The sequence below is a fragment of the Strigops habroptila genome, chromosome 20, assembly GCF_004027225.2.
Source record: "Strigops habroptila isolate Jane chromosome 20, bStrHab1.2.pri, whole genome shotgun sequence".
Lineage (NCBI taxonomy): Eukaryota > Metazoa > Chordata > Aves > Psittaciformes > Psittacidae > Strigops > Strigops habroptila.
The window spans coordinates 4,850,148-4,874,901 of NC_044296.2; the positions used below are offsets into that span (position 1 = coordinate 4,850,148).

Genomic DNA, 24,754 nt, shown 5'->3' on the forward strand with positions numbered 1-24,754 from the left:
TGCCGACAGGAGGAGCAGCCGTTGGCCTGATAAGCTCCACCACCCGCGCATGGACTCCCCAACCGCGCCACTCGCTGCTAACGCAGCCGCTCTGGGGGAGAAGCCAAGCACAAGCTGCACGTACCCACCCAGGGAACAGGCCCCTGCCCTGGGGAACGGGGCTGGGCTCCTGCCCCAGCACCCTCTTTCCAAGCAGCTCCAGCGCTGCAGTGAAGCCCAGGCTGAGGACGTGTTTCACATCCCCACTGTGGATGACAGGCAAGGCCCACTCTTGGGTCCGTGTCCCTACAATCACAGATACACCTTCATGAGCAGGTCTTTGCGATGGTGTTTCATAGAATCATAGAGTCCCAGACTGGTCTGGGTTGGAAGGGACCTTAAAGCTCATCCAGCTCCAACCCCCTGCCACACGCAGGGACACCTTCCACTAGAGCAGGTTGCTCCAAGCCCCTGTGTCCAACCTGGCCTTGAGCACTGCCAGGGATGGGGCTTCTACCACCTCTCTGTGCAACTTGCTTCATTGTTTTACCACACTCACTGTATAAAAATTCTTCCTTACATCTAAGCCTGAATTTCCCCTCCTTTAATTTAAAACAATTCCCCCTTGTCCTATCGCTACAGGCCCTACTAAAAGTCTGTCCCATCTTTCATACAGGCTCCCTTGTCAGGACTAGCTCGCTCTCTGGCCAAGCCTTTCTTGGTGTCCTGAAGAAGGCGGCAGTGTTTGGGCTGGCATGGTGGCAAGCAGGATCACCCCACTCAGAGAGTAAGCCGAGGCATGGGAGCAGGAGCGGTGCCTGCAGGGTGACGGGCTGAGCCCATTTCACAACCACAACTTGGATTCCCACAGACTTCCATCACCTGCATCCCCCACCACCACCTCCCTGTCCAGGGTTGCTGTGGGGCAACGGACCCCATCGCATGGCCCCTGCAGTGCTTGAGGATGGACACCCCGGCAGCGATGTCCCTCTTTGGGGGCACCAACCAGCAGCACCCCAACACCAGCAGCACCCTGGAGGGGCCCCCACCTGCCTCCCGCACCCACAGCTCCCGCCCCTCTCCCTGCCCTCCCCTCCCCATTGGCCAGGGCAGCACCTGCAGCGTCTCGATTGGCTCCCTGAGCTGCCCATCAGCCCTCGGGGGTATTTATGCAGGCGAGGTGCAGCACTACCTGTGCTGTCAGCACTGGGAGCGGAGGAGCCAGGTGAGGCTGGGCTGTGGGGTGGTGCATGTGGGACTGTGGCTTGGATCCGGGCTGGGGGGACCCCCCCCCCCCAGGATGCTCCTTGTTTACCCAGGGGCTCTGCAGCCTCTTGCCCGGGGTGGCTCTTTGCAGCCCTCCCAGGGACGGATGGTGGGGACAGGGCTTGGAGCTGGCTCCATCCCTAGATCTCCTGGCTGCGCTAAGGCTGAACTGCCCCTGCCGAGGGGCTTTCCCAGCTCCCTGGGGAAGCACAGAGCTGTGTGCTGTGTTTCTGCTGCTTTCCCCATCTGTGGGTGGGGGGTGTCTTGGCTTTCTGAGGCCAAAGGTGACATCTTATGGTGTCATGCTGTATCTGCTGTGCCTTGGGCAAGAGTTGAAAGGCTTCAGAGCCTTCTCTAAAGGCTTCCTAGACTTCTTGATAATGCCATGTGTCTGTGATTGAGCAGCTTTGGGCCCGAAAGCTCTTTTTTGCTTGTTGTCTGCTGAAGATCAAAGCTATGCGAGGGGGTGCATTGGAGGCAGCTCTCTCCCCCAGCCAGTGTGGGATGCGCACCCCGGCCATGACCCGCGGTGATGCTGGGGGAAGCGGTATGTACTTCAGGAGGCAGCTGATCAGTTGGGCATTCCCTTCCTGTTGACAGTGCTTCCAGCCCTGCCTGTAGCTATTTCACATGATCATTCGGTGCAGGCATGATAATAGAGCTCACAAAGGGGGTGGCTGGAGTGACAAGGCGCCTCTTGCTCAAGAGCACGGGATGTCTGCAGACGGAGGCTGCATCCGCGTGTGGCTCTGCCCGCCTGCTGCAGGGAGCCCTTGGCAAACTAGCTTTGTGTTTCTCAAGACCAACAAGGTTTTCAATGTGGCTTGGTGACTACCTGAAACTGTGTATGGCTGCAAAGGGCTTCAATTACCGAAGCTGGTTCTGCTGAAACTTCCAGATGGAAATGCGTGTTAAAGAGCAGCGTGCTGCTTGCTCTGCAAGTTACAGCCTCTGCCTGAAGCTGAGGTCTGTTCTCAAGGAAAGATGGGAAATGGGAAGCACTGGGAAGCTGAGAAGCTGTTTTAATTAAACCCCCTTTCCTCTTTCCTAAAGTACCTCCAAATTCTAGTAGCTTATGGTAACTCTGTCCCAAGGAGTTACTGACCTACAGCCACTGGTTGTGGTGCTTGATTTCTCTTGGAAGTGTGGCTTTAATCTTTGAGGTTCCCTAATGCTGATGGCTTTCCAGAAAGGTTAGATGAGCACCTCCGCCAGCAATTCCAAAACGGATGTCCTAAGGTCAAGGTTGAAGATGATCTGATCCTCTTCCTAAAGCAAGCTCTGCCCTCAGAGCATCTCCAGAGGCCTCCCTTGGCTGTGGGCAGTGCCATTCCCACTGCAGCAGACACCCTGTGACCCAGTTCTGCAGCTCTAGTAAGTGGGGTATCAGTGGCAAATCTCGAAAAGAATGTAAATAAGTGCTTTCACCACCAATGAGCCCTGATTAGCCCTCCCTGCTCATAGCTAAAGCACTCCTTCAGCTTTGTTTTCCAAAAGGGTCATTAAGGAATTGCCAGTTAAGCTATTGAGCAGGCATGCAGCTATGGCTCAATCTGTTTTCCCAAGGTAAAACACTTTTGGAAAGGAGAAAAGCTCCCTAAACAACAAGATCCTACCCCCGGTCTGCAGCCCAGCCTAACATGATCTGATCTTCATGGGGCAGAGCTTCTTTCCAGAGGAAAAGAAAAGCCTTACCCAAGTTAAAGGACTAGTTGTGTGCGTGATGGTCATCGTCAGGGTGACAGGAATCAAGCCCCAGCAGGAAGGGACTTGTCCTGCTGCCAGGCTAACGCGTGGCACTGGCTGTGACAGTCGGACCTGCTGCTCTTGCTGGTTCACCCAGTTCAGGCAATGACCAGCAGTTGAGCTATTTTGCCATGCTAGAAATGTGTGCTGAAGAGTTTCATCTTTCTGAAGATGAAAAAGATGGTGGGAGCTGAGAGGACAGCTTTGACTGCCAGGTCATCATCATGCTGCACAAGTGTGTGTCAGCACCAACATGCTCCATGTGGAAGGTGCCAACAGGGCTGTGGGCAGGATACAGCCCTGTCCTGCTGAGGCTGGCAGATTTATTCCTCCATGCAGGCAGCAGCAATTCCCACTCCCCGGCTGCTTTTGCTAATGGAGCCAGCCCTGGGCAAGGGTTGCAGCATGTGGGATGCTCTCAGCCGTCTTTCCTGGGGACTCAGGCTGTCATCATCCCCCGCAGGGGCTGCCATCAGCCTGGGGGGACAGGCAGCATCTTGTCACCGGTACCTGCCGCAGTGCTTTCCTTAATGACAAGCTCTGCTTGTCTGTCCCCTCAATTAACTCTGCTGTGCTGGCTCATTAGGCTGCACATGCTGAGAAACGCCGCAGCAAAGGGATGCTGCAGTCTCACAGGCGTGCAACGCCGGTTCAGAAATGCACATAGACATACACACATGTCTCCCCATAGAGATACACATGCTCCTGAGCACACACACACGTGCCCAGACATGCACACACTGCGGACTACACATATTCCAGCAACATCCCCTCCTCCCAACTTTCAACTTTCTCCAGTAGTGACCTAGTATTTCTGATGGAGCAATGGTATGAAACCATCCGCTTGTCATTTTACATCCAAAGCAAACTGTAACCAAAGCAACTGGTGATGCTGTTTCTGCTCTCCTGCCTTGTGGTTCCCCCACATGTGTGGGGTCTCTCTGTTGGGATTCCCACTTGCAACTACCCTGGCTTGAAACTGTGCCTTCCTCCAAAGGATTCTGAAGCAACCCACCAGAAGTACCAAGCACTGTGCTTTCCTGTGATCTCGAAAGGAAAACGAGGTCTGCTCAGCATTTTTGCAGGGAAAAAAGAAACTAAACCCATGCTGTGGGCTCATGCACCACAGATACTAGCATTGCAACACACCTAATTCCTCCTACGTGGAGAGCAAACCATGTTCTAACATGACTGTGCTGCAAGGATTATCAGACACAGTTGCATCCATAATTAAGACAGGTTCCTAGTACTTCAGAGGTTGGTTCTAACCTTAAACTAGTTTTTCCACCAGGTGAGGAGTTACTTCTGACTTCTGCTAGCAACCAGAGTCCTCTCCTTTCTTTGCTGTGGCGCTAACCCTGACACCAAGGCCAGGAAGATGCTCTGCCGTTGAGTTTCTCCCACCTATCTAGAAGTGTTTTACTCTGACCAAAGGGTTTGTTTGCAGTGGTGTGGAAATAGCTGTGCTTTGCCCTGCGACAGGGCTGCAGACTGATCCAGCCGCCTTGGCTTCCAAAAACCAACAAACTTGCCCTAAAGCAGAGCAAGAGGAATAAGCACTGAGTGAGCAAAGCCTGTGGACTTTGGGACTATGTTCAAGCCCTGCTTTTGTGTGGAGCAGTTCTCCCAGGCTGATAAAGTTCAAGCTGTGTTTCTGCAGTGCTGTTAAAGCCGGGAGCACCCTGGGCAGGGTGGTTACCACAAGAGCCTCTCACTTGAGATGCTGGAGGTCCCAGCTTTTGGGACCACTTTGCTGTAGACATGGAGCGCTCTGTGTCCCACTAAAATGCTGACTAATTGCATGGATCATGCAGCAGTGTTTGTCATCCTGCCAAGTTACCTCCTAAGAAGCCTCCCCTGGCTCTAGCCAAAGGCCAGGGCTGACAAATGCTTGTTTCACTACTTCTTCCCCAGCTCTCTGTTCCTGTTTCCACAGGAAAATAAAACCCTTATGCAAGTCAAAGAACACAAGAAACGAGACAATGGTCTCTTCCTGAGTCAGATGGCAAGTTTTGGGGGGTAGAGTCTTCCAGTGAGCCTGGAGCAGTGCTTGCCTTGGGAATCCAGTTTGTGAGGAATTTTGGTTTGGGGGCTTTCCACTGGAAAATGCCATAGCAGTTCTAAGAATAGGGATTAACTGGCATGGGAGAGAAAAGCAGATGCTGCACTGAAGAACAAATATGCTGAAATCCCTGCTGTGCCTGGCTACGGGTAAGAAGCAATTCTGGATTATCACCCGATACTGGAATGTCCAGATACCGACCTAAATCTATGCTGGGGAAGCCAATACCCACTCAAGATACTGCATCATTTTTATACTTGAAGTTCTTTAATCCCGTGATGTCATGAGAACACTTCTGAGGTTTGGTTTCACAGGAAGTGAGGAGAGATTTCCTGCCTCGCTGGGCAGCAGGATGAGAACACCAGGAAAGCTTCAAAGGATCTTCGTATCCTTCCCTGAGCTGCGTCTGCCCCTGTTGCTGGAGCTGGTAGTGGTGGGGAAGTTGACAGAAGTTCCCCACCCTGAACACGGGCGCAGTGGGGTGACTAAATGACTCTCAGCTAAACATCCTTTGCAAAGGATCCTCTAGAGGAAAGGGGCTATCAACACTGAAGGTGAAATCAGGTGAAATAAGCCCATTGCTGTTTCAGCATCTCTGGGCAGTCTCTGCCACCTTTCTGGAGGGGAGCTGAAGTCTTGCCAGTCTCTTCTTTTTTTTCTCCCAAAGAGGAAAAGGGATGAAGCCATTTGAAAACCCATCTCTACTTCAGACAAAGTGGGGGGATTCTGAGAGCTTTTGCCCCTTAAAGGGGATGAAGCAAGTTTTGACAGGTTTAGCTTTTCTCAAAACAAATATTTCTGGGTTTAAGCTCCATTATTAAACTGTTTGAATTTGCCACCTGTTAAAAACAAAACCTATTTAGATTACTGTAACAACCTGCCCTGCTGCAGCTCCATTTCAGCAGGGCTTGTAGAAGGACAGTAATTGAGTGAGACAACATTCAGTGATTCCTCACTTAGATTTGCTCTCCATAGGGCAGCTTGGTGGGCATGTGGCATCCAGACAGGGTCAACCCCCCACACACAAAATGCAGGACAGCTAAGAGAGTTCTCACCCACTTCTAAGCTGCTACTTTGAAGCCAGGTAAATGTTATCAGCAATAAAATAAGTAGGATGGTTATTTAAAGTATTTGGCTGCTTGGGGATTGAGGGAGGCGACTGAGTATACTCCTTGTCCTACATGAATATGTGCACATCACAAATCCTCGAGCCTCTTAAACATCTTTACCCTTCAAAGAAAGGTGAGTGATGCCACACTGATGTTCCTAGGACATGCTGAATGATGGATCCCAACTTTGGTGCTCTCTGCTTTTCACCAGTTTTGCTAGGACTTGAATTCACTGGAGGAAATGAAGCTGTACTCACGCTGTTCTACTCTTGGTTTTGCTTTCAGCTGCAGCTGAATTCAGTATGGCATCAGAGAAGACCACAAAAAAGGATGTGCTGAAGTCTGAGGAACAGCAGCAAGCGGTAGGTGCCAGGGCAGATAGAACTCTAACATGCAACAGTTAAACTCCCTGCTGAGATACACGAGTGAGCTCATGTCTGTCCGCACCTCAAAACCAGGCTGGGAGTAACAGAAAGATTAACCATATGGAGCTGTGGCTAAATCTAAACTCACTTGATAGAGAAGCTCAAGAGAACTTCAGGGCTGGCTCAAGTAATTCTGAAACATGAGCTCTTACAGGTCCTGTTTCCACATCTGGGTTTGGTGCTGAAACTCAGAGTGACTCAGAATTCATGGGCCCGGAGCCTGAACTTTTAATCCTGGCTTCTCACTGACGTGCTGTCAGTTTTTGGATGAGTCTCTTCAACTCTGAGTTTAAGAAGGATGAGGAGATGAACTGGATATCTCCTTAGGACCCTTCTGCATAGGCACATGGCTTGTATTCACTCACAGCTTGAGGCTGGGGTCTCTAATGTCATTTATTTCTCTTGGGTTTTAGAGTGCTGTCAATCGAGTAACCAGCTTGCCCTTGTTCAACTCTGCATTTAACCTGGTCTCATCTGCCTACAACTACACCAAGGAGACACATCCTTGCCTCAGTGGTGTCTGCAGCGTGGCTGAGACCGTGGCTGCTGTTGCAGTAGGTAGCGTGGTTGGTGGGGCACAGCCCATCCTGAACCAGCTTGAGCCCCAAAGTAAGTGAAGAGTGACCCTTTCTACACAGACAAGTAGGTGGGGAGGGGACCTTCATGTGCCTGTTGGGTGATATCCATCTCCTATAGCACATTGTTCTAGTTAATTGTAGCACTGAGTCTTCCACTCGGCAGCTCCCAGCTGCTCAATGGACACAACATTGTTAACAGCCGAAACAAAGATTGGCCTCTTGTCTGTGCTTCCTTTAAATCACCAACCAAAACCTCCTTGCTCTTTATCTCTCTAAGCTATGAGCATCCCAACTGGTAGTAGCAGTGTCTGCCTTGGATATAGCTCAGTCTGTCCCATCCCAGCACTTCTCAACCCTTTAAGACTGATTGTCCTACCCACCCAGGGCAAGTATTACACTCCAGCTGGAGCAGTGTGCTGCCAATAGCTATGAGAAGGCAAAATGGAGGCTATTTAAAGCTGCCTAATTGTAGGGTTTGTTCACTCTTCCAACAAGCCACCCCACCCCGGAAAGATGATCTGAGGGGGAGCTTGCTTTCATGAGTATCCAGTGTTGGCCATTGTAAGGTCAAAAGCTCCTCTCCCAACTGAAGAATAAACCAATATCTGTTGTATTTTCTAGTTGCACTTGTAAATGAATATGCCTGTAAAGGACTGGATCAGCTGGAGGAGAACTTGCCTTTTCTTCAACAGCCAGCAGATAAGGTAAATGAAAGGCTTTTCCTTATGGGAAGCCATGACTTGTCTCTTGCTTGATGGAACTGTTATGGGTACAGAATATGGGGAAACAAACTTCAGCAGCACTGCTTTGTCAGCTCAGGCCCTGGGATGGGCTAGAGGAGGCACTGTGAACTGATGAAAGCTGGAGAGATGCCTTCAGCATGTCCGTGTAAATACAGTGTACAGACTTCCCCGCTCTCCCACAAGGCTGCAAGCACAATTTAGCTGTAGGGAAAAGCTACTACAGGGAGGGAAAACCTATTTCAGGGAAAAACAAAGTCACTTTCTCTGCCTCTCCCTGTTGTAGGTAATCTCAGACACCAAGCAGCTGGTTGCCACCAAAGTGACATCTGCTATGGATGCTGCCTGCGAGGCAAAAGAAGCAATGGCCAATAAAGTGACTGAAGCTGTGGACCTCACTAAAAATGTTGTTGGGGACAGTGTCAAGCTGACCAGGTCAGTGGTCACCTCCACTATTAACAGTGCTGTGGAGGCTGCTCATGGTGCCAAGGACCTTGTGGCCAACAAGGTGACCGAAGCAGTGGACCTCACTAAACACATGGTGGAGGACAGCATTGGACAGACCAAGTCTGCTGTAGCTTCTACTATTGTCAATGCTGTGGAGGCTGCCCAGGGTGCCAAGGACCTTGTGACCAACAAGGTGACTGAAGCAGTGGAGGCTGCCCAGGGTGCCAAGGACCTTGTGACCAACAAAGTGACTGAAGCAGTGGAGGCTGCCCAGGGTGCCAAGGACCTTGTGACCAACAAGGTGACTGAAGCAGTGGAGGCTGCCCAGGGTGCCAAGGACCTTGTGACCAACAAAGTGACTGAAGCAGTGGAGGCTGCCCAGGGTGCCAAGGACCTTGTGACCAACAAGGTGACTGAAGCAGTGGACCTCAGTAAGCACATGGTGGAGGACAGCATTGGACAGACCAAGTCTGCCGTTGCTTCTACTATTGTCAATGCTGTGGAGGCTGCCCAGGGTGCCAAGGACCTTGTGACTAACAAGGTGACAGAGGCAGTGGACTTCAGTAAACATATTGTGGAAGACAGTGTTGGACGGACCAAATCTGCTGTTGCTTCCACTATTGTCAATGCTGTGGAGGCTGCCCAGGGTGCCAAGGACCTTGTGACCAACAAGGTGACTGAAGCAGTGGACCTCAGTAAACACATGGTGGAGGACAGCATTGGACAGACCAAGTCTGCTGTAGCTTCTACTATTACTGCTGCTGTGGAGGCTGCCCAGGGTGCCAAGGACCTTGTGACCAACAAGGTGACTGAAGCCATGGACCTAACCAAAGAGGCTGTTCAAGATGGTGTTGAGAAGACCAAATCAGTGGTCACTTCCACAGTCGGTACAGCTCTGGATGCTGCATATGGCACCATTACTAACAAAATAAATACAGCCCTGGAGCAGGGCAGAGAGGCTCTCCAGGAGGGTGTGGAAATGACCAACTCAGTGGTGACCAACAGCATAAGCAAAGCCAAGGCAGTGAGCCAAGCAGTGGGAGGTGGTGTGGAAGCTGTCCTGGGTATATCAGAAGACCTGGTGGATCACTACCTCCCCATGACAGAGGAGGAACTAGGTGAGAAAATGCTTGGTTGGCGGTTGTAAATGCAAGGCCTTGAGAGGCTGACTAGAGAGCAGCTGACACTGCAAGGCTCATCTTCTGAAGTAGCCAGGTAGCTCTGAGTTTGTCACCAATGCTGGGACAGAGCAAGCATTTGCTAGCTGGTCCTTGCCCATCAGCCTCAAGGCAAATACACACGTGGGTACATGCTTCAACCTATCTGTCAAGTCTGCTTATCTGAAGAGAACACGTTGAGCAGGGACCAACCTACCTTTAACATCTGAGCAACTACAAACCTCGCCTGTTTGCACAGCAAGCTTCAGCCTTCGTGATTTTCAATGGGTGATCTTCCCTCTTCCTCCCCTTCCAGCTGGGCGAGCGGAGCACAGCTACAGCTCTCTTCTTGTTTCCTCCAGGTAAACTGGCCACCTCTGAGGGATTTGGGATGGCTTCTGTGGAGGAGCAGAGACAGAACAAGAGTTACTTTGTGCGCCTGGGTTCCCTGTCTAACAAAGTGCGGCGCCGAGCCTACCACCTCTCCCTGGCCAAACTGCAGCGTGTCAGGCAAAGCACCCAGGACACTCTCTCACGGCTCCAGCTCACAATAAAACTGGTACAACCCTGCTCTTCCCTCTTTCCTCCTGTCTGTAGCCTTCCTGCCCTACTCTCCAGCTGGAAGCTCTTCCTCCATCCTGTACCAGCTGTATGTCACCTTGGATCCCTCCCTGGGAGGGAAGCACTGGTGCTGCTCTGATTGTGTGTGCTTGCAATCCAGGCTCTTCCTCTCACTTTCTCCCCTCAGATTGAATCTGTGAAAGGGGAGATTGGCCAGAAGCTTCTGGACGCGCAGGAGAAGCTCTATCGGCTGTGGGTGGACTGGAGCCTGACCCAACCCAAAGGAAACCAAGTCAAAACTGCCTCCCAAGTAGAGGTATCCCTAGAAGGGTGTATTTAACCAGGCCTCTTGATGCCTCTCACCTGCTCTAGTAACTGAGCTCTATCTCTTTCCCATCAGGTAGAGTCACGGACTCTAGCTATGCTGCATATCATCACCCAGCAGCTACAACTTGTTTATGAGAACCTGAAAGCCAGCATCCAAGGCCTCCCCAGCAACATCCAAGAAGCTGTGTATCAGGCCACTCGAAACATCCACAAGCTCCACAGATCTTTTTCCAGTGCTGTGTCTTTCCAGGACCTCTCCAGCACCACCCTGACCCAGAGCCAGGACCGTGTGGCAGAAGCCCGGAGGTCCCTAGATGAACTCTTTGAGTATGTAACTCAGCACACTCCTCTAAACTGGGTTGTGGGGCCCTTCAGGGCAATAGCTAATGTGTCACAGGGGAGCAGAAAGCAGAAGAAGAAGGATTTGGCAACTCCAATAAAATCACCTGTGCTGGAAAAGGCCACATCACCAAAGGAGGGGGCAAAGACACCTGAAGAACCAAAGGGAGCACATGAGATCCTGGGGGAAGGGTGTGAGGTGCTAGAGAAGCTGGAAGAGAAGGCAGAGAAAGACACAGAGGTGGCACTGGCTGCAAAGGAGGTAAAAACTAAAGCACCAGAGGAGGATCTCTGAACAATTCCAGCTCTCCTGGCCATGGCTCCCTGGCTAAAACACCACTTTTGTCTCTTTAGCATGTGCCCAACTGCCAATCGTGCCAGAAGTGCCTCCTGCTCCCTCACTGAGCTTACAGTAAGATGTAGTCTGGAAGGAGACTCAAAGCAAAGTGGGGTGATTCTGTATCTTGATCTGCTATTCTTTGTAAATCCTGCTGCTGCACTGAAAGGGAAGATGGGGCCCTCCCTCTACTTTGGCTTCTTAAGTCAGCCCAGATGTGTGCGAATGGGGGTTTCTTGCTGAAACAAGCTGTGGGAGAGAAGCAGTGATCTCAGCTGCAGGTTAATGTTGGGTTTGGTTTTAATTCATCCAAGCTGCAGAGCTCTTGGGGAGGATGTGCTTCACCTTGGAGAGTTTCCCTCCTCCTGCAAGTTTTAAACATCCATGTTACAGGTTAACTTCCTTTCTGCCTGTTGTGCTTCCAGCGAGGCTCAGCCCCAGATTGGGGCAGAGGGGGGAAGAGGCTGCCTCAAAAAGGGGCTTCTCCTTATGGATCAAACACTTTCTTTCATAGAGAAACACTGAGCAAGGTGGGATTTTCTTTTAAGCATGGCAATTTGCAGGGGGATTATCTTGACTTCAGGGATGATCTGTTTGTGTGTGAGTAACGCCATGCAGGACACGCTTTGCAGCCATCGGGAAGCTGGTAACTGAGGCAGCTTTTGCCAGGAGTTACTCTGCACAGTGACAGGATATCCTACTATTAAAATAGGGCTGATAAGTGCTGGGCATTTTCCTAGCAAACAATGCTTTGTCATCATTTTTAATGTAACTTATTTTGGTAACTCCTATCCTGGCATGGTCCCTATGCCAAGGCTGGAATAATGGCAAGCAGGCGTCAGAATAAAGCATGACCTGTGTCTAAAGAAATACCTGTGTCTGTGTGTGTCTAAAGATGCAGTGCTGTGTTCTCCCTTAGCCTGAGGTGTGAGCAAGCTTGCATTTAATGAATCACTTCCCTGGACAGCTGCTGTTTCCCTGATCTTGCTGGAGGAAAATCCAAGCCCACTGCTCTCAGGAGGTACCAGGTTCTGCCTCAGGCTTGAGCAGAAACGTATCTTCATTGAGAAACCTTGAGAGGGGCTTCGGGCAAGGGACAGGCCAAGGGGAATGGCTTTAACCTGCCAGAGGGGAGATTGAGATGAGCTCTGAGGCAGAAGCTCTTCCCTGTGAGGGTGCTGAGGCGCTGGCACAGGGTGCCCAGAGAAGCTGTGGCTGCCCCATCCCTGGCAGTGTTCAAGGCCAGGTTGGACACAGGGGTCGGTAACGCCGCCAGCCCCTCGCTACAGGCAAAAGCCGGTGCCAAGGCTCCGGGGGGAGGGTCCCTTCCCGCGGGCCCGACCTGCTCCTACCCGGGTGCCGGCCCGCCCGGCCCCGCCGCGCACGCTCCGCCCCGCTCCCCGCCGCTTCCTCGTGTGCTTGCGGGCTCCGGCCGCCCGGATCGCTCCCGCCTGGCCCCGGCCCGGGCACCGGGGGGAGCCGGCCTCGCCGCCACACGGCCCCCCGCGGGCAGCCCCGGAGCCGGGCCGGGAGCGGGGGGCGCCCGGCACACGGAGCGAGGAACGGGACAAGGAAGGGGACGGGGCTCCGCGGTGAGTCAACGGGCGGAAGCGCAGCCCCGAGCTGCCGGGGGTGGGGGGGTCCCGGGGCCGCCCTCGCCTCCTGCCACCGTTTCAGTGACCCGGGAGGTTTTCATGGGAAGAGCCGGCAAGTTCCTCACGCGTGGCTTGAGCTCGTTCATTGGGCAATGGGAGGATTTTTATGAGACGGGAAAAAGAAGCCATTTGAAATGACAAACTTTCCGCCGTCCCGAGCGATTCCGGCCCGTTTGCTGCCCTTCCCTTTAAATAGGGAAAACTCTTCTGCCCGGCTCAGTCAGTGCCTGTGAGCAGGGACCCTCCAGGCACCCGCTGCCCCGCTCCAGGCACATCCTGCTGTTTAATTCAACCCTGGGCAGAGGCCTCTGGTGAGTGCAAGGGTTTAACAGGGCTCAGGGAGCAGATGGAGATACAAAGTCCCCAGTTACATGAGGCCGCCTGGCAGAGGTTACAACCCTCCCGGCAGGAGCAATCTGAAAGGGTTTCCTGTAAGTGTGCTTTATTCCTCACTGCCCACCACAAGGAGCCTGCGAGGCCCCTGGAACCAGCTGCCTGGAGGAGACAAGACACTTGGATTTACCTCAATGTATTATTAGTTGAGCAATTAGTTCAAAACAGTTGTAATTAACGTGACCTGAACGCAGAGAACGTGCTCATTGCTTAATAACAGGCTTGGGATAACGTGTGGAGCACCGGCAGACCTGCAAGCGCTGAAGAGATGCGAAAGTACTTTAAAGCTGCGAGGGAGAGCTGGAGCATCCCCCCAGCGCCCCACATCACGAGTTTTGAACGTTGTCCTGTGTTCTTCTCACAGGTTCCTCAGGACAGAGACACGCCAGTTCTGAGATGAGCTCCTGAGCAGCAAAGAGCCATCGCTTGGGCAGTACGTGACGTGTGGCCAGAGCATCACAGAGAAACAAACCTTCAAGTGCTGTGAAACCCCCCTTCCATCCATGCTGCCTTGGTCAATGGTCCAGGCCAGCAGCTGAGGAGATGGCGCAGAGCACCCAGCTCCAGCCCAGCTTTGAGGACGTTTTTCATATTCTATCCCAGATCCCTCAAGAAAAACTCCTGAACCTCAAACATAAACTGAAGCACTTGGTATTTGGGCCCAGCAGCAAACTGCTGCAAGCCATGGTTCTGCTTGCTCTGGGGCAAGAAACGGAAGCAAGAATTTGTTTGGATGCCTTGGGAGATAACCGGGCAGCCCAGTATGTCCACCAGACCAAACTGGGCGCTGCAGGAGTGCAGGAAGATGGGGAGGATTTGCAGCCTCCCGAGCTGGATGCGGGTGCCATGGAGCTTCTGGCCCAGATCTACACAGTGCTGGTGAAGGAGAAACTGTGCAGCCATGAAGCCATGGAGAAAGCCTGCCAGGCTGCCAGCGAAGCCTGCAAGGAAACTCCACCGGGACCACTCAGCAGCATTCCACCCAGGGAGCAGGGAGAACACGGCCCTGCTGCCAGCAGGGCCTCAGGTGACAAACGGCAGACGCTGAGATCTGATGCGGCCGCAGGATTTCTCCTTCCAGCCACCCCAAACTACGTGGTGAGAAGTTCTCCGGTGCAGACAGGCATCAACTCAGACCTGTCACGCCTTTCAGGCCCGCGGAGTTTGCGCTCCTCGGAGAGCCCCTCGTGCTCCTTGGAGGATCCCTCTTTCCCCAGTCACTTCGAGATCAGCGCGTCACCAACAGTCGTTCTTCAGAGCCAGACCCCCCCCCCGGCGCGTGCACAACAGCCTGACGGGGACAGGCAGAGCCGTGGCCTGCAGGGAACAACCTGCACCAGACCCAGCTCTCATCCTGCCCAAGTCCTCCCAGCGGAGAACGCGCCACAGGCCGGTTCACGTCATCCAACTGTCCCCATTCCTGACCCCACGATGGGTGCTGTGAACCAACCTGTTGAAAGCAGTGATGTCTCCAGCACAGTGGCAGCAGAACCTCAGGTGCCAAAAGAAAACACAGACAGAAAGCAAGGGGAAAAGCAATCATCTACAGGTCTTCCTGCCTCAAGGGCTGCAGTGGGTACTGGTCCTGCCCACGTGTTCACGGAGGAGTCCCATGTTCCAGGAGGCATTCCTTCTAACTCTGCATCTGCTTCCATTTCAACTCGTTCACTTCCTCCTCCGACCTATTCCTTCTCCTCAACCCTTCCCCCTCTTCAGGGACCTCATTCCAACTTGCCATATCCCCCACGCTCCCACTCATCCCCCTCTCTTGCCTGGCCTCCTCCTCTCCAAACTGCAGAACCAGGTCCCGCATCAGAGCCAGATGGTGGAAAGTTCTTCACTTTTGTTGTCCTGCATGCTAGTGAAGATGAGATCGTTGCCCATCGGGTCAAGGACCTGCTGGAGAACATGGGGGTTCCCAACGGTGCTACACTCTGTGAGAACTTTGCCATTGCTGGACGCAGCCATATGACTTGCTTCCAGGATGCTATGGAAAACTCTGCTTTCATCATCCTTCTGCTGACCAAGAACTTCCCGTGCGACCTCTGTATGTTTCAGACAAACACTGCTCTGATGGAGTCCATCATGAATCCAGCCAAGCGCGACTCAGTCATCCCTTTTATACCCGAGGAGAACCCCCTGCAGTGGAGCCAGATTCCTGCTGTGCTTGGTGGGCTCACACCTTTGGATGAGAAATCTCCTGGCTTCTCCCGGACAGTGCGGAACACCTTTACCACCAGCAGGATCAATGAGAAGAAAGACTCCTGGGACCTGCTGCAGAGAAAGAAACTGCAGCTGCGAGAGGAGCGGTACCGAACGCTGCCGAACGTGGCTGCCCTGAACCTTGGCTCCATCCCTCCATCGGCAACACGGCCCCCACTGCTGGAGCACCCACCCCACCAGTGGTGCCCCCCCGCTGGAGGTGGCCACAGGCCTGCTCACATGGGTTCTCCTCCTGGCCAGCCCCCCTCAGGCCACTACAACGTGCTGCCGGGTGCAGGAGGCATCCCACCCCTCATCATCCAGAACGCCCGCATGGTTCAGATCGGCAACCACAACGTGATGCAGGTCGAAACTGTCACACCAGGTCCAAAGGCCACTGAGGAAGACTCCAGGTAGAGTGTTTGATCAGAGGAGCAGCAAGTCAGCCAAGGCTGGAGCTGCTCACGCTTAGTTTTAAACCCAAAATGAGTGATTCTGCTGGGACTGGCACTGCTTTTATTTCACTGGGGGTTAAAAGTGCCACGTTCCTGGAGCACAGGAGAAAATGACCTGCTTTTGTGTTGGACGAAAGAGGCTGCAGTCTCCTGAGACTATTTTCCTTCTGCTTCTTTGTAAGTAAATGAGAAAAGACTTTTTAACTGAGAAAACTCTTGATTTTGAGGCTTCTGGATGGGTTTAGAAATAAATTCTAATTAATTGACTTGTGTTTCTCCAGTTCTTCCCTGTAGAATTCCCAAAGGGGCAGCCAGGAATAGCTGGAAAACTGGGGTGTGTGTCTGTACCTCGGGGGTGGAGGGGGCTGGGACATGGCACACGCTCACATCAGAGCCAGGGAGGTTCAGGAAAGCAGCTTCCGACTCCCAAGGGGCTGCAGACCCCCGCCTGGGGCAGCAGGAATCGCTTCCCGGTTCCCCTCAGGAACTGCAGCGAGAGCAGTTTGGGTGGTGAAAGATGGAATTGCCCAGGACCCCTTCGGCAGGGCTTGAAAGGGTTTTGTATTGAAGAAAACTATCAAAGAACTGGGATTACCCACCAGGACCAAGGGGAAAGAAGGATCTTTACAGCAGAGCAGGGCTTGGAGAGGAGGGAGGACAATTACTTCATGAAGGTGGAATGAGAGGGGGAAATGTGGAGGAGGTTTGAGGCAGAAGCTGCGTGTCCATTCCTCCATTCTCACCTGCTTGTACAAGTCAGAGGTGGGAGCAGGGTGCTCTCAGCCTGGGGGTGCACAGAGGAGTGTTCTGTGCACATTCCCCCCCTCTGTGTAACTTCCTTTGAGGGGAAGCTTCTGTGAGGAAAGCGAAAGCGTTGAGCAGAAACTGAAAGCGTTGAGCGGAGCAATGCAGAAGGGGTGGAGAAAGGCAGGAATGGGGGAGGTATCCTGCAGGACCTGGGGGAGGGATATACCTGGCAGGTATCTCCTGAGCTTTTAACACAAGGAGGCAGCTGAAGCAAAGCCCCAGCCCCACACTCCTCCTCCAACAGCTTCTGCTGCAGCCGTTTGCCTGCTCCGTCAGTAGAGGTCAGCCCAAAGCCACCACTGCAGATGGGACCGCAGAGCTCTGGAGTCAACTCCCGCTGTGAGGAAGGAGCCCCGGCGCTGCCAGGTCCTCACCACGGTGGACCTCAAAGGCCAGTGTGACTGATAAGAGGGAGGGGACCCCATTTGGGCTATTTCTGCAGGGGTGTGTGCACTCAGGTCACTCTGAAACCCTGTCCCGAAGGTTTCAAAGGGAGAGGAGTCACCAGGGTCTGGCAGCCAAAGCACAGGGCTCCTACAGGCCAGGCTGGAGCTGGGACTGCCCACGGTGGGCACTCACAGGGCCCACTTCTGGATTGGAGTCTTGTGCCCAAGAACCATCCACGCCTTACACCCAACACCTATGTAAGACGTTACTAAGCCCTTGAAGCAAAGACTGTGGAGCTGATGTTAATCCCCTCTCGGGGAGACTGCTCACGGGGCTGAAGACTGTCCAATTCCCACTCCTCTTCCTCTTTGGCTCCGTCTGCCTCAAGCTCATTCTGCACCAAGAGCACCCTCCCAAGCAAGTACCAGCCTACTAAAGAAAGCTCACAGCAAGACATGAATCCCCGCATTCATGAGAGGAGAACACAAGGGGAGTCTCTGCTTAGTCCTGGCTCCTCAGAGGACAGCAGGTAACCATGAGGGGGACAGTCCCCTCCACCCGCCCTGGGGAAAGCTGCAATTGCTGCCTCTATTTCCCAGCAGCTCCTGCCCCTCAGGAGGGGCTGAGGGTGTCTGCAGGGTGCTGCTGGAGAGCCCAGGCACTGACCCAACCTCAGAGCAAGCTCCTGGGCACCACCAGATGGAGGAGCTCAGAGCTGATGTGCCCCTGCTCTTAAACTGCAACAAGGAAATAAGTGGCAAGAGTTCTGGAGCTCAGTCCCACAGCATTTCCTCTTCAAGAGGCCACAGGTCCTTCCTCATGGGTCTGGCCACAGGTTTCTCTGCTTCCCTCCCCAGCAGCTCAAGGAGGCTGAACTCCTCCTGGACGTCCTTGGTAGAGAACAAAAGGCCAGGCTTGGACAAATCCAAGCCCTCTCTGTCCTGAGCAGAACAAGAACCCCATAAATACAACATTGCTATTTAAAACCTGCCATCAGTTGTTGGCTTCCAGCTTTGAACCAGTTCAGCTTTTAACTTGGAAGGACCCAGTGACAATGGATTAACCCATTTACTCTTTACATAGAGCCTGCTGGAGTCCTCCAAGTGCCTGGATTCCTTCTCCATCCCTATTTAGCCTCCTCTACGTCACCCCTGCTCTGTAGGTGTTGTGTTACTGCTCTCCCCGTCACGCTGCAGTTGCTGCTGTGCTCCTCCCGTGGGGAGCAGACATACCCCTCACTCCTTCCCCGCTCCTCAGCTTTCTATTAATACAACCTCATGCAAAACAAGGCAACTGGAAGTTGCTCCAGCTTGTAAACAACCTCGGCAGAGTCACATCCAGCCTGCTTGCCCTGGAGCCAGGGAAAGCCGTGGCAGCAGACCGTAAAGGATTGCAGGGTTTGGGGTTTGAAGCCCTCTCTGTGTGTTCAACGAGATCGAAGGTTGCTGGGAGCAGATTCCACTGAAGAGCTTCCCACATTTTCAGGGCCCTCTTTGCTGTTGCTCACCCTGGAAAGGAGCTTTGCCACCCTGTGTTCAGCGGGAGAGCGCACGTGTGCCTGTGACCCCCCCTCGTCCTTCCCCAGTTTCTCTGGGAACATGGGAAGTGCAGGCACGGCACCTCCAGCTTTGTGCTCCAGGCCACTTTGTCAACAGGGATCTCATGGCATTAGGAGGCTCCAAAGACATCCATGGAAGGGCACCAGCAACTGCCTGCAGGAAAAGCCCAGTGAATCCCTCACCCCTGTGGCATTGCTAAGGAAACCTGCATCAATGAGAGGCTTTATTTTCCCAAGGGACAATCACCGGGATCCAAGAGAGAAAAGGGACATCTTGGGTTTGAAGAAAGGAACAAAAAGCAGCTGGTTTGTCCATGGCAGCATATGGCAGGGCTCCTGGAGAGCTACAGGAGGGTGTGCAGCCACCTCAGCACAAAACCACCCTCCACTCTCTGCCCAAGAGAGTTACTCAGATACAACCATGCCTGAAACGTTTCCCTGCTCCCCACAAGCCTCTGGTTTGCCCCATGGACTGGAGCTGGCCCAGACAACACCTACAAGAACTATGGACTGTTCATTGAAATTACTCCTGAATTCATGCAGTCATTTCTCCCAGCCAGTAATCACCATCAACGTTGGATTGCTGGGTCCTTCCTGTGTCATTACAGATCCTTTATGTGTTAAAAGAGAGCAAAAATTAAAGCCATTTTCTATCACACAAAGTACTCTCTCCTCCTTGAGGCTCTTCTACACGAGTGGATCTTTGGAAATGCAAATCCTTGTGTGGAACTAACTCCAGCACCTCTGATTCCTCTGTCTGCTTCATACCTCCCACTGACAGAGGTAGGGCTGAGCAACATGAACTGATGAAGCCCTCTTCCTGCTTGCTGTGCCCAGCTGAGGCAGGTCACACCTGAGGAAGCAGAACAGCTTCACGGAATGGTTTAGGTTGAAGGGACCTTAAAGCTCCTCCAGCTCCAACCCCTGCCCCGGGCAGGGACACCTTCCACTAGAGCAGCTTGCTCCAAGCCCCTGTGTCCAACCTGGCCTTGAACACTGCCAGGGATGGGGCAGCCACAGCTTCTCTGGGCACCCTGTGCCAGCACCTCAGCACCCTCACTTCTGCCTTATTTCTAACCTGAACTTCCCCTGTTGCAGTTTAAACCCATCACCCCTTGTCCTGTTGCTACAAGTCCTGGATATAGATAAGGCAAGTACATGAAGAGAGGTGTCACCTCAGTGTCATTGCCAAGGGAGATGCCTGCAATCACAGGGCAGACTGGCTTTTCCCAGGAGGAACGATGACATGAAACAATCCCATCTGCTGATTGCAAACCCCCAGCATTTCCACAGCCACCAGTGTAGCATCCTTAGGAAACAAGGTGAAAAGGGAGGCTCACCACCAAGAACGCCAAGGCACTTGCATTCTAGCAGCCATTTGTTGGTTTATTATTTAAAGTTAAGAGCGCTCATCAGCTCACAAAGGAACAAATTTCCATTCCTGCAGTCGAGTTCAGGTTTCAGCCAAAAGGAAACAGAAACTAGAAGGCAGCTCAACTAACTCTGCACTTGACAGCTCCAGACAAGTGAGACCTCCTGGCTTTATAAATAAAGGTTATAGTGAACACTGCAAAACTGTAACGGCAGATCTACAACAGCTCGAAGGGGCAGAGCGTTGGGTTAGTGAGGCATGTGGATAGGCTGGCTTATAAATACAAGCAGAGAAGCTTCCGTAGCATCTAGTGCATGCTTGGTTGCCAGGGTTCTGCTCTCCCAGTTCCTGACCTTTCTCCGAGCTCAGAGCAGCTGCTTCACCCCCAACTGTGGCTTCCAGCCTGCCCAGGGCCAGGCACTGAGCCACAGGCTGCCAAAGCCCAGTCTCTCCCCCTGCAAGATCAACTGCTGCAACAGCCTCATGTTCCCCACCACTGGGTGTTTACCACCAAGGAGGGTGCTGCTCAGAGAGGCCACCACCACCCCGACAGGGAGGGCTTCAAGAGGAGACCGGGCTGGGTGCACATCCTAACTCAAGCAGGAGTTTGCCCAAACAGTAGCCAAGTGAGATTCCAAATTCAACCTTTGAAGTAGCACCATCCTCAGTGAAGTCGCAAAAAGAATCAAAAGCCAAAAGCAGAAGCTAACAACCCCCCCCAGGCAGGGTTCCAGACTGGGATAAGGAAGAGCCCAATTGATTGATACCAACAAACCTCAGCAGAACAAGGAGGCACCTTTAACTTTCATTTCTTTCTTGTTTCTTCCTTCAGACCACCCTCATGTAAACGTGCCAGCAACACTCACCTGCTTTAACACCCATCCAAGCACCCCACCCACAGCTCCCTCCCATCCTGGAGGGTTTGCCAAAGCACATCCTCAAAGATGGTTCGAGGTGCACTGGTTTGGCTCTGAACCTGGCCACATCCACCTCGATCCCTGCTGCCCTTGGGAGCTAAAGGACCTCGGGGCAGGGGAGGGAGGGAACGTTGCAAGAACGGGCGAGCCACGAGCCTGAATGCCACGGTAATGTTGTGTGTTGAAGGGAGCAGCTTTCCCTCCCCAGTCATAAAACCCACCATCTCTTGATGAAACTCTATAACCAGAACTGACCTTACTCTATCTTACAGGATTGAAGAAGTCTTGCAGCATAGATAGGGCCTGGCTCTAAAAGAGAAAAAATAACCCAGCTTTATGCACCATCGTGGACATCTCCGGCCTTTACCACCACTTGCTACTTGGCCAACCAAGGGAGAAACAAACCCCATCCTGAGCACACCCAGCCCTACTGCCATGCAAGGCGACTACCTCAGCAGAGCACAAGCCACTCGGCTCTTCCGCTCGGCCTGTCCCAAATCTGAGAAAGGGGGTGGGAAAAGAATTAGTTGGAAGATGTTTTATTCCTCACTTGCATTCCTATCTGCTCGGTACGTGGGATGGGAAGGGCTAGAGCACATGTGTGATGGGTAGCTGCTCCGAAGCTTAATGCTGAGTTAATCCGGCACTAACGGGAGAGGCAGCAGGTCCCAGGGAATCTCCATGGTCCTTCCTTCTCAGGACAAGACGGTTGGCATGGGAGAGGCCAGGGGCTGCAGCCTTCTCTGGATACAGTGCACTGGAGCTATCTGGTACCTGCAGATGACACCACCGAGGGGCAGCCATGGGCTCTCGAGCCTCCTCTTCCCCTAGCCCTGCACACGCCAGCTTCATGGTGACAGCTGAGGACAAAGCTCACATCCCACCTCAGCACAGCAACGGCCTTCGGCAGCTAGGCAAGGACGGCCTGAGATCTCAGGCTGCACGACCTCCGTGGGGTGGAAGAGGTGATGGGAGAGGCTGGGGACTCCAGCTCTCCCTCTCTAATGCAGTTCAATGAAGGCTTCCAGCTCCTCGGGGATGAAACCCTTGTAGGGAATCTTGTGCTTGTCCAGGGCGCGAGCAGCAAGGCACTGGAGGGTGATGTAATTGAACGGCTGCATCATGCTCTTGGTGAGCAGCTTCTCATCCAGCAGCTCATAAGCAGTCTGCTTGAAGGCATTGGTGGCATCCATATGGGCTCCAGCCTCCATCAGGGCGCTCATGATGAGCGGGCAGTTGTTGCGGGCAGCAATGTGCAGCGGGGTGTTGTTGTCGTAGTCACGGCTGTCGGGGTCAGCCCCACACTCCAGCAGCAAGTTCACAACGTGGAGCGACGGGAACTTGCCCACGGGATAACGTCCCACTGTTGTGGTATCTTTGTCCACAGCCATATGCAAGGGAGTGAAGCCGTTCTTGGCCCGGGGGCTGCACTTGAGCAGGCGGTAGATGGCCTGGCGCTTCTGGTGCTCCTGCTCCGGGGTGCACTCCACCTTCTCCAGCAGGAAAACCAGGTGAAGGATAATGGCCAGTGTCTTGGTGAACTGTGCTGAGTCAACTACAGGGTCCTTGCCATGCACAAGAGCTCTCTCCACCTCCCGGACCCCTTTGCTTAGGACTCCCATGAGGTCTGAGAAGCCCAGGTGAGTAGCTAAAGTGCCTTTGGAGCGGTCCTGAAGCACGTAAGAGAAAAGCTCAGCGAAGGAAAGGAAGCTGCTGGCAGTCATGGGGCTGAGAGGCTCCAGGTTGCCTTGCTGCATGTCCAGGGCGTACTTCCACAGGTTAATGCAGCGCTCGAAGTTGCCGGAGTCAGCGTAGACGGCTCCTCGGTAACGGATGTAATAGGAAGTGTCAGGGTGGGAAGGCCCCAGGATGCGCTCTCGGATCAGCAGCGCCTGCATGCGCATCTCATCCGGATCAGTGATCAAGGCTTCCAGTTCCTCCAGAGAACTCACTTCCCGGGAATAGTCATAGGCCAGCACCAGCTGCCGGGGCTCAGGTTTAGGCAGGTATTGCCCCCCCTCACAGCGAAGCTCCATCGCCCTTCGCCAGTACTTGTGGGCTCCCAAAAGGTCTCGTTTCTTATCCACAAACGTGGCACCCAGCAACTCCAGCGCTTCCACAGCAGCCTCTCGAGTGCAGAACACGTTAGGGACCTGCTGCTCATCCTGACTGGAAGCTGAGGCACAACATCTCTCACACGTCTCTTCACCACAGCCCTGAGGAGCTTCCTTGCCAGCGCCACAGCACCTCTGATGGCTCCCACCTGATGCACAGGTCCCGTTTTGGTTTCCCCGCAACCCTCGTCCTCCTGCTGCAGCCCTCCTTGGATGAGGTACTCCACAATGTTGGTGTGCCCGGTGACACTGGCAGCCAGCAGAGGGGTCATGCCGTAGCCATCCTTCTCCATGCGGGCTTGGAGCGGAGCAGGAGCTGCAGGATCTCCAGGCTGCCGGACTCGGCGCAGTCGTGCAGGGCTGTATTCCCCTTCACCGCTCCGGCGGTTGACATCAGCCCCTTTCTCTAACAAGTAACCGTGCAATCTCCCGGTGCCCTTTGTAGCAAGAGATCATCAAACAAGTGTGTCCGTGCCGGTTGGCTACTTCCAGATCTGCCCCGCGCTCCCCCGACCAGGTAACGCACGATCTCGAGGTGCCCATCGAAGCAGGCGGCCCGCAGCGGCGTGGAGTTGGTCAGCGTGGTCTGGTTCACGGAGGCACCGTGATCCCAGGAGGCTGCGAACCACCCCCAGGTGCCCGGCGGCAGAAGCTGCCCACAGCGGCGGGGCCCCCTCGATGGTCTCCCCGTCGAAGTTGACGGATCCCCCCTCCTCCACGCGGGCTCCGCAGTGATCCAGCAGGTACTCCACCACCTCCAGGTGCCCGTGCCGGGCGGCGATCAGCAGCGGGGTGCTCCCCTCCGCCGGGGGCCATCGCCGCCGCCGGGCCCTGCCGTCAGCGCCTCCAGCTCCTCCCGGCTCCGGCTGCCCAGCAGCTTCTGCAGCAGCTTCAGCTTCCCCATCGCGGGCCGCGTTGTACACGGCCGTGCGCAGGTCCATGGCGACCGCACCGGGCACCTCCTGGCCATGGACCAGCTGCTCCTCCGCGCTCCCAACTCGGCCCGGGGCGAGGGGCGGCGGCGGGCGGGCCCCGGGGCGGGGGGGACGGAGCCCTGCGAGGCCGGAGGCGCCCGGCCGGAACCCGCTCACCTCAGCGCAGCAACCTCCGATCCCTCCGCCCGGCCGCCTCTTACGGTTGGACCGCGAAAACAAAATGGCGCCTGCTGGGCGAGGGGCGGGCCGGGAGGAGGAGGATGGGAAATGGAGTCCCCGCGCAACGCCGGCCGCCCCGCAGGTGCGGCCCCGCGCGGAACTCGGGCTTCCCGGCAAGGCAGCGGGAAAGGGGCGGGGCCGCAGCGGCGGCGGTTCCGCGGCGCTGCGCGGGGCACCATGGGAAGTGTAGTCCCGGGGAGGGAGAGGGGCGGCACCGAGCGGCGGCGGCGCCGCGGGCGGGGGCGGGGCGGGCGGAGCGGGGGGCCCGGGGTCACCTGCCCCTGGACCGTGCGCCCGTGCCCCTGCCCGTGCCCCTGCCCTGCTCCTGCCGCTGCCCCTGCTTACCCTGCCCTGCTCCCCTGCTCCTGCCCCTACTCCTGCCCCCAATCCCTGCCCCTGCTCCTGCCCTAACCCTCCGCTCCTGCCCCTGCTCCTGCCCTACCCCTGCCCCTAACCCTGCCTGCCCTGCCTGCCCCTGCTCCTGCCCCTAACCCTGCCCCTAACCCTGCCCCTGCCCTGCCCTGCCCCTAATCCCTGCCCTTGCCCCTGCTCCTGCCCTGCTCCTGCCCCTGCCCCTAACCCTGTCCCTGCCCCTGCTCCTGCCTGCAGTAAATAGCCAGGCTGAGCTGAGCCAAGCTTTAGTTACCAGAACCTATTTTTAGGGCAT

At 54.4% G+C, this 24,754-nt stretch overlaps 4 protein-coding genes across 5 annotated transcripts in view; 2 read left to right on the forward strand and 2 right to left on the reverse strand.

Moving 5' to 3' along the window:
• The window catches only part of UHRF1 (ubiquitin like with PHD and ring finger domains 1), a 28,122-nt gene extending 18,199 nt beyond the window's left edge, over positions 1-9,923 (reverse strand). Inside the window, exon 1 of one of the 2 annotated variants that reach the window (XM_030509671.1) lies at positions 9,752-9,923. The gene's annotated coding sequence lies outside the window, so the exon portion shown is untranslated. Of the gene's footprint in view, positions 1-9,726 lie in introns of both variants that reach the window. The other variant, XM_030509669.1, reaches the window with a different exon arrangement.
• Positions 6,424-11,943, forward strand: LOC115618269 (perilipin-3-like). The gene is made up of 8 exons (XM_030509665.1): positions 6,424-6,524; positions 7,001-7,196; positions 7,787-7,869; positions 8,192-8,653; positions 8,894-9,470; positions 9,872-10,068; positions 10,258-10,386; positions 10,471-11,943. Exons 1-8 carry the CDS (start codon positions 6,465-6,467, stop codon positions 11,029-11,031), a joined length of 2,265 nt encoding a protein of 754 aa, XP_030365525.1. The 5' UTR covers positions 6,424-6,464; the 3' UTR covers positions 11,032-11,943.
• A 1,304-nt stretch (positions 11,944-13,247) lies between these two features.
• On the forward strand, positions 13,248-16,044 carry TICAM1 (toll like receptor adaptor molecule 1). The gene has a single exon (XM_030509666.2). The coding sequence runs from the start codon at positions 13,665-13,667 to the stop codon at positions 15,738-15,740; it is 2,076 nt and encodes a 691-aa protein (XP_030365526.1). The 5' UTR covers positions 13,248-13,664; the 3' UTR covers positions 15,741-16,044.
• Positions 16,045-19,895: 3,851 nt separating this feature from the next.
• FEM1A (fem-1 homolog A) lies at positions 19,896-24,080 on the reverse strand. Its single transcript, XM_030509667.1, is given in 9 exon segments — positions 19,896-23,118; positions 23,121-23,231; positions 23,234-23,309; positions 23,311-23,349; positions 23,351-23,443; positions 23,445-23,543; positions 23,545-23,742; positions 23,745-23,834; positions 23,836-24,080. Coding segments are annotated over 9 exon segments (2,043 nt in total). The 5' UTR covers positions 23,875-24,080; the 3' UTR covers positions 19,896-21,820.
• Positions 24,081-24,754: the final 674 nt, after the last annotated feature.